The sequence below is a fragment of the Balaenoptera acutorostrata genome, chromosome 12, assembly GCF_949987535.1.
Source record: "Balaenoptera acutorostrata chromosome 12, mBalAcu1.1, whole genome shotgun sequence".
Lineage (NCBI taxonomy): Eukaryota > Metazoa > Chordata > Mammalia > Artiodactyla > Balaenopteridae > Balaenoptera > Balaenoptera acutorostrata.
This window is the reverse complement of record NC_080075.1, coordinates 8554977-8562542: the sequence shown is the minus strand read 5'-3', so window position 1 is coordinate 8562542 and position 7566 is coordinate 8554977. Positions and strand designations below refer to the sequence as shown.

At 50.3% G+C, this 7566-nt stretch overlaps 1 protein-coding gene across 2 annotated transcripts in view; it reads right to left on the bottom strand.

Annotated features, from left to right (window-relative positions):
- Nucleotides 1-294: 294 nt before the first annotated feature.
- Nucleotides 295-7566, bottom strand: part of CRACDL (CRACD like) — a 125919-nt gene continuing 118647 nt past the window's right edge. The window contains exons 8-11 of one of the 2 annotated variants that reach the window (XM_057558393.1): nt 3022-3194; nt 1849-1993; nt 898-1055; nt 295-801 (exon numbers count right to left, since the gene is read on the bottom strand). In XM_057558393.1, coding sequence (XP_057414376.1) covers nt 913-1055; nt 1849-1993; nt 3022-3194 — 461 coding nt within the window. In that variant the 3' untranslated portion in view covers nt 295-801; nt 898-912. Of the gene's footprint in view, nt 1056-1848; nt 1994-3021; nt 3195-7566 lie in introns of both variants that reach the window. The other variant, XM_057558392.1, reaches the window with a different exon arrangement.

Genomic DNA, 7566 nt, shown 5'->3' with positions numbered 1-7566 from the left:
GTACCAAATAGTTGTAAAGAGCAAAAAACTTACAGTAGCTTCTGATTTTCAAAAACAAAGACCAAAATTTTACTGGGGAAAAAAAACATCTCATACAACCCAAACTCCCAAATCAACCCAACTGAGATTTGACATGAGACCTATATTAAATGAAATTCCACACATTGCATTTAACTCAGTTGCTGGAGGACGTTCTCTCAACGTGAGTAGAAATAGCATGGAAATAACACGTGTCACGGAAGCAGGTTTGAAACCTTTTATTGAACAGGCAATGCATTGTGCAATAGTGAGGGACACAGATGCCAAGTGGAAAAGTTTAAAAATTAATTTTGGAAAGAGTCTATGAATTGATGAACCCTGCTGTGTTCCTTCCACTCCTTCTTGGAGTAGCTGCCTTCAGGAAAACGGACCCTGTTATAGCTGCTCTTGGAAACGGCATCCCTGTTTTACCATGAGTGTCATGCCTAACGGTAAACATGAAAGGAGAAGATGGGCTCCACAGGCAGGACAATGGCCAGAGACACAGCTGATCTCAGATGGAGGCGCAGACACACGTTCTCCCGGAGGGCCCTCCGAGTTCTGCATCCACGCTTCGTTTGCATTTCCTTCCCTGCCCGAGCCTTCTTTATCCTGGGGATTCTGAAAGACTCACATTCATACCTGTGGGCACAAAACCTCGTTCCTGGCCCTTTTCAATGGTTTTCTTGTCTTCGGGCACCTCTGGCCCAGGCCCTTGGCGATGTGTCCGTCCAACTTGTCTGCCTGGTTTCTTCCTCTTCCCCGAGCTCGCTCTCCCGTAACCTGATGATAAAATCACTCAAGTTTCACAGTTTGTTTGCCTTGATTTAGTGGCAGTTTTAAAGAAAGTGACCCGTCAAGGTAGTGGACATTCTTTACCAGCACACTGTTAACCTATTTTATAATTTGGGGCATGTCGCTCCAAGCTTGCGACTTCTTTCTGGCAAGTTCCATCCAGGATGGCTGGTCTGTGCTGGCATAGCTGGCCCTCTTCAGCTGATGCAATTCTTTCTCCATCATCACTGCCGACTGGGCTGCTGGAGAGAAGACAAAACAAACGGAAATGTGAGAAATGAGTTTGGATTTGCACTTAAGCCTCTTGCACGCCTTTAAACTACAGGTCCAAGGTCTTAACCGTGGTCTCAAACATAAAGCCTGTATGCGTGTAAAGAAGATTTCGGCGTGGAATAATTTATGTGCTGAAAAGACTTCAGAGCAGGCTCAAACAGTTCCAGTGACGCAGTGAGGTGAGAGAAACTTTCACAATAAAGCTGCCGGAACTCTGTGTGTGAATATTCTTAACACTGCTGAACTGTACACTTAAAAAAGGGTTAAGATGGTGAATTCTGTTATGTGTATTTCACCACAACGAAAACTAAATTTAAAAATACTGATACATGCCACAACAAAGATGAACCTAGAAACATTATGCTCAGTGAAAGAAGCCAGATACAAAAGAACACATATTTTATGATGCCATTTAGAAGACATGTCCCAAAAGAGGCAAACAGAGAGAAAGAGACAGAAAATAGAGAGCTGGGGGGTGGGAATAGTGAATGACTGTAAATGGGCATGAGGCAGCTTTTTAGGGTGAGGGGAATGTTCTAAAATTGGACTGTGATGATTGGACAACTCAGTAAATATATACTCACTGAACTGTATGCTTAAAATGGGTGAGTTTTTTGCCATGTAAATGATTATGTCAATAAAACCTGTTTTTAAAAAATCAACGTGGCAAGTAATTCAGAAAAACAAAACAGAACAAAACATGGCAGGACCAAACCCGGAAATGCATTTCAAAGTGTTCAGTACTATTTTCGGGTTTCATACCCAAGTTCTGATGGGACAAGGAGATCCCTCTTTGCAGCCCCTCCTGGAGGTGGAGCTTTGTCCCCTGCCTCTGGTCCACAGCGGGCTTGGCAGGGGCCATCAGGAAAGACTTGCTGCGGACGAAGTCGGCTTGCTTCATGGACTCCTGTGAGGACATAAGAAAGACACACGCTGTCCCGTCACCTGAGATTCAGATGGGGACAAACCTAACCAAAGGCAATGAGCCACGAGGTTTTTCTGCCAACATGAATCATGCTACTGGCACTTTCTCGGGGGAGCTCTGCTTTGGGTACCGGCTGCCATCTGGCCTCCAGGATGCTGGAGTCCACTCATGCAGGCCTCCTGGGCACACACAGGCGTCCTGGCTTCTGCCCTGTCCCCAGTCCTGGACTCAACCCCAGATGTCAGGCAGCAGGGTTCCATTGGAAAGGCAAAATGAACTGTGTTTGGAAATAGTTTTGAGACTTTTATGACACTTGATATGATCATGGATGCCGGGGTCACTGGTGAATATTTGTTTTATGAATTCCCTAAGCCGGCAGGAGGGTTTCCAAACTTGGGTACGATTGTGGTTTTGGTTAAAATGGAGAGAAGCAGGTTCTACTGCTGGCTCAGGCTCACTTCCCCGCACGGCTGAAATGTGCTTTGGGATTTACCATGGCAACTGGGGGAACACAAAAGCTGTGAGTCTCAGCCTGCTTCTAAGCGCAGTCGTTTGGGTTTGATAACGCTGTTTTCAGTCCGGAGTGTAAAAGGGAGCCCCAGGTTCCAGACCTGCAGTCCTAGGTGAGGAATAAGGACCCCAGCGGGTGGCCAGCGTAGCAGCAAAAGCAGAACTCGGTCATTATTGCAAAATGAGTCGAGACGGAGCTGTTGACATGGTCGCCTAGCGTCCAACCGAGAAGTTATTTTAACCCCGGTCCAGCTCTCCAGATGCTGAGCTGCGTTGCCGAGGAGGCCGGGAGCAGGGGGCTGTCTCCACTGCCTGAGTGATCCACGGCTTCTCTGACGCCCTAGCCGCCCAGCACACGCACAGGGCAGACAGCAGCAGTCACCACAGGCGACGGTCCCCGTAATGACCGTGCAGGACATGAGGCCATCACGGGGTCCAGGGTCCCAGCCCCACTGGGGGCTCTCCCATCCACAGGGACAGGGAATGTTTGCTCTAAGCACCTGGGTTCTCTCGGGCGCCCTGGCTGGCCTTCCTGTGTCAGACTTCAAGGTCCGGGCCCCAGGCTTGTCTTCCTGGCTGGACGGCTGCTCCGGGGCCCCTCGCCGCTTCTGCCGCCCGACGGTGATCCAGGGCGGCGCGGGCTGGCCGTCGGTGCCAGGCCCTGCTGCCTTCTCTGTGGGTAAAGACACAGGTTATGCAAAACAATCCTGGTCACCTTCAGCCCCCCTGTGGCTTCTCCCACCCAGAGAGCACGGCACAGGGGCTCTGGGAGACAGCAGCAGGGCAGGAGGTCTGGGAGCCTCTCTGGTGACACTAGTATTTTGTTTTCAGGGACTTTGTTTTCTCAGTTAAAGACGAATCAAAGAGATTATGCTCCTCCAGTCTGAGCCACAAAGAATCAAATGCAACTGCTCCTATACACACATTTTAAAGTCACCTTTAAGCGTCAATACATAAATAGGTCAGGTTTCTTTAATATAAGCCTGTCACTCTGGACCAGTACATACTACCCAACACCCGATTTACTTGGAACGTTCTTCTTCTCTTTTCTTTTAGAAATTATAAGCACAACCTTCCCTTGTGGAGACTGACACCAAAAGTAAGCCGTGGCTGTTTTCCTTGATGTTCGGGAGAGAAGAGAAATAATGCCTTTAAAACCAAAACATTTTGCTGAATTTCCTTCCATGTTCACAGTGCTTATTTTGGGCAGTAAAACTGTGGGTCATTCCCCCCCTTCCCTTGTTTTTCGACTCTTCTGTATTTTCATATTTTCTATGATGAGAATTTATTATCTTCATCAACAGAAAAAAGAAGCCAGTTTGTTTTTCTCAAGGAAACGGAATGATTCAATAAGTGGCTTCTCAGAGGTCTCTGGAAAGCACCCTGAATCCAAGGGTTCCGCATGAGCTATCCTCTCTGAATATTTGCCAGCCAGCCCACAGAGCAAGTGGATGGTTACCTCCAACCCCACCCGGCTCCTTCCTGCTTCCCGTGTCCACAGGGCAGCCCCACCAGCAGGTACGGGCCACACCCGGGTCACAGCCACTCGCGAGGACGGCTAGGGCGAGTCAGCGTCCTCATTCTTTGTGGCCTGACAGATGCCACCCCTTGCTCTGGTATGTTTAGAATTTTACTCTATTTGGTTTGGCTTCCGCCTCCAGTTCAACGTGGAGTCCTCTTCTGCCAGTCCCCTGGTCACCAAGGAGGGGCGAGGGACAGAGCCACTGACCTGCGAGCTTCGGCCTCCTGGCAGGTGGAGAACAACCCTGGGCTTCACGTGCACTGACCTGTCCTTGGCCCCTGCAAACCCTGCTCCGTCTCCTCAACTTACCCCTTGTCCCCTCTGGCCTCTCAGGCTCTCCCTGGCTGCTGACCACTTCCCCGTTGCTTTGCAAAACACTTGGGTCTCCCACAGCTCAAAAAAAAAAAAAAAAAAAAACCATCTCCAGGAGCCTCACCACCCCCTTGGAGCCCCATTCTCGACCCTCCTCTGCCCTCAACTCCAATGGCTTCTGCCCGTGTCTCTTCAGCTAATCCTGGATCCTGACACAACGTGAGCGCCACGCTCTCCATCCGTCCAACCACTGGACCACAGATCAGGGGACTCTTCCATCCTCCAGCTACTTTACCCCTGAAGCTCAGATGTGGCCATATAACCCATCCTGGAGGCCTGTCCACCTTGGGCATCCCCTCTGCAGGTCCCTGCTGGACTCTTCCTCCTAAACCTGGAATTCCTCCTTGTTCCCAACCCTCAGCCTTTTTCTCTTCTTCCCCAAATGTTCTCTGTTCCACTCCTGACCTTCAACACTCAGATTTGCTCAGATTGCTTCCAAATGTGTAATCCAGCCCTACGTCTATTCTTAGCCAGAGCCCAGCATTTCTACTCCCCGTCCGCCTTCCTTTCTTCCTCCCTCCCATTCATTCATTCACTCATTGTTTGCTATGGGCAGGATTGTGTTAAATGCTAAGGTGAAAAAATTAAAAAAACCTGTTCCTTCAAAGAGCTCCAAGTCCAGTGGAGGAGACGAAGCAAAAACAAGTCACTCAACGGAAACTGGAAAATGCTACACTTCACGACGTGTTGTGTAGACACAGGGTAACACCGGTGGGTAGGACCTGAGGATGCTGTCTGGGGTTGGGACCTGGAGAAGGAACCTTCTAGGCTGAGCAGAGGGGTAAGGAAAGGCCTCCCAGGTGGAGGGGGCAGAAGGCAGAACTGCCAGCAGGCCGGCCCAGAGGGGCTGAAACGCAGGCTAGGCCAACTGAGGGGGCCTTCCTGGCCTTTTTCTTGTCTATAACGGGGAGCCACAGGGCTTTAAACCCTGCGTATACTCTGGAGGCTGCGTGAGGAGTAAGTCTGAGTAGGGGGACAGCGGGCTGGAGGCAGGGGATGAGGAGGGAGGCTGTGGCCACGGTCCAGGAGAGGCTGTGAAACGGATCAGGGCCCTGTGGTGCTTGCCCCCCATGTCCTCTGCCTGCCTTTTGTCTGTGGAAAACCTTTAGCCAAAGAATAAGTTTAATCCGAGAAGTGAGAAGATGTAGAAACAAAGCGTAACAGTCAAAGGAGACCAAATAATAATAGTTGAGTCAGCAAGCAAAGTCAAGGACCTTTAGTTCCTCCTCAAGGGCTATAGATAATATTCTGAGCCATCTCCTGTGAGCTGTCTTATAGATACTGAAACCCTCACCAGGTGGAAGAAGTTCCATGACACAAGCTGCCACAATTCCAAGAACTGGCCTCAAAGACAGGGAAACGAACCGACCCCGAAACTAAAGATTAACTGTACCTAAAACAATCAAGATGACGCTGGTCAGACCACTGATGACCAATTTCTCGATGACGTCAGAGCTGACTGTGCCGTTTCTGCGTGTAGCCCCTGCGCTCTGTCTATAAAAGCTCTTGCCCCCTGACTGTCAATGGGGGGGCGTCGGCCTTCGGACAGGTGCCCCCCACCCCAGTTGCCGGCATCCAAAATAAAGCAAACTTTCCTTTCCACCAACCTGGCCTCTTTAATGGCTTTTGAGAGGCGAGCAGCCGGGCCCCACTTTCGGTTGCAGTTGGACACTGGCACCAGGATCACCCCCTCACGTCCACCAAGTCGGCACCCGGATGCCATCTCCTCTATGAAGCCTGTTCTGGTCACCTAGCTGGACATGCTCTCCCTCCTAATCCTCTGGAACTCTCTTGAGACATTTGCCCCGACACATCTGCCAGCTGACCGTCCACCCCACTGACATATGCTTTCGTTATTATTATTTTTTTAATTGATTTATTTTATTTATTTATTTTTGGCTGCGTTGGGTCTTCGTTGCTGCGCCTGGGCTTTCTCCAGTTGTGGCGAGCGGGGGCTACTCTTCGTTGTGGTGCACGGGCTCTAGGTGCGCAGGCTTCGGTAGTTGTGGCTCATGGGCTCTAGAGCGCAGGCTCGGTAGTTGTGGCTCACAGACTTAGTTGCTCCGCGGCACGTGGGATCTTCCCGAACCAGGGCTTGAACCCGTGTCCCCTGCATTGGCAGGCAGATTCTTAACCACTGCGCCACCAGGGAAGCCCTGACATATGCTTCTGGTCATTAGAACTTATTTACTAAACAAACACACGGCAGAGACTACATACCAAGTGCTGTTCTAATATTAGCTTATCTACAATGTAGTTTTACATTTTATTTCTTGTCCAGAGAACCCAGTAACTGCCCGGCACACAAAAAGCAGGCTGGGTGGCTGCATATTTTACAGAAAGTCTGCATTTCCCATCCCTCGTTCCAGAGAGTCCTCATAATCTGTCTTTCTGGACTTTTCTTAAAGGGGTCCTTTCACTTCCTCTTAGATCTTTCCTTCAGGCTCAGTGGCTGGTCGTGCCCTCTGCTCTCTTTTGGCCCCAGATGTCTGGCCACACGGTCCTCCCAGCAATACCCAGCACGTGCTGGCCTTTGCTGCACCACAGGGAGACTGGAGAGAGGGCTTTGACTAGGGGTTGAAACTCACTACTTCAGTCAACAAGATATTCTAATGCTTCAGTCAAGACTAAGTGTACATGGAGACAACATTTCCATCCTGGGCTTTAAATCAGAGGCAAATGGTGACTGGCTGTGCGAGGCCAAGGCGGCCCCGGCATCTCAGCGCTCCAGCTGGCTCCCCGGCCCCCGGGGGGCTCAGTGTCGGGCTCCCGGCACTGGTGTCACTCTGACCATGACGGCACTGACACAGCTCTGATGAATTCCTATGCCATGCAGTTGGAGGACCCATATGAGCCAAAAAGAGTATTTTACAACTCACTGGAGAAAGTTGTATGGAACAGGGCATAGGCAGCGTTCCTACAGAGAGTGCGGAGAGGAGGCTGGGAACCCCGAGGGTGGGACTCTATCAGGGGTCTACACCCCCTGTGACAGCCAGGACACAGCTGGGACTCGTCAAGAACACCGTCTCCTCATGGAAACAACCTAGGTGTCCATCGACAGAGGAACGGATAAAGAAGATGTGGTGTATGTACACAACCGAATACTACTCAGCCATAAAAAAGAATGAAATAATGCCATTTGCAGTGACAT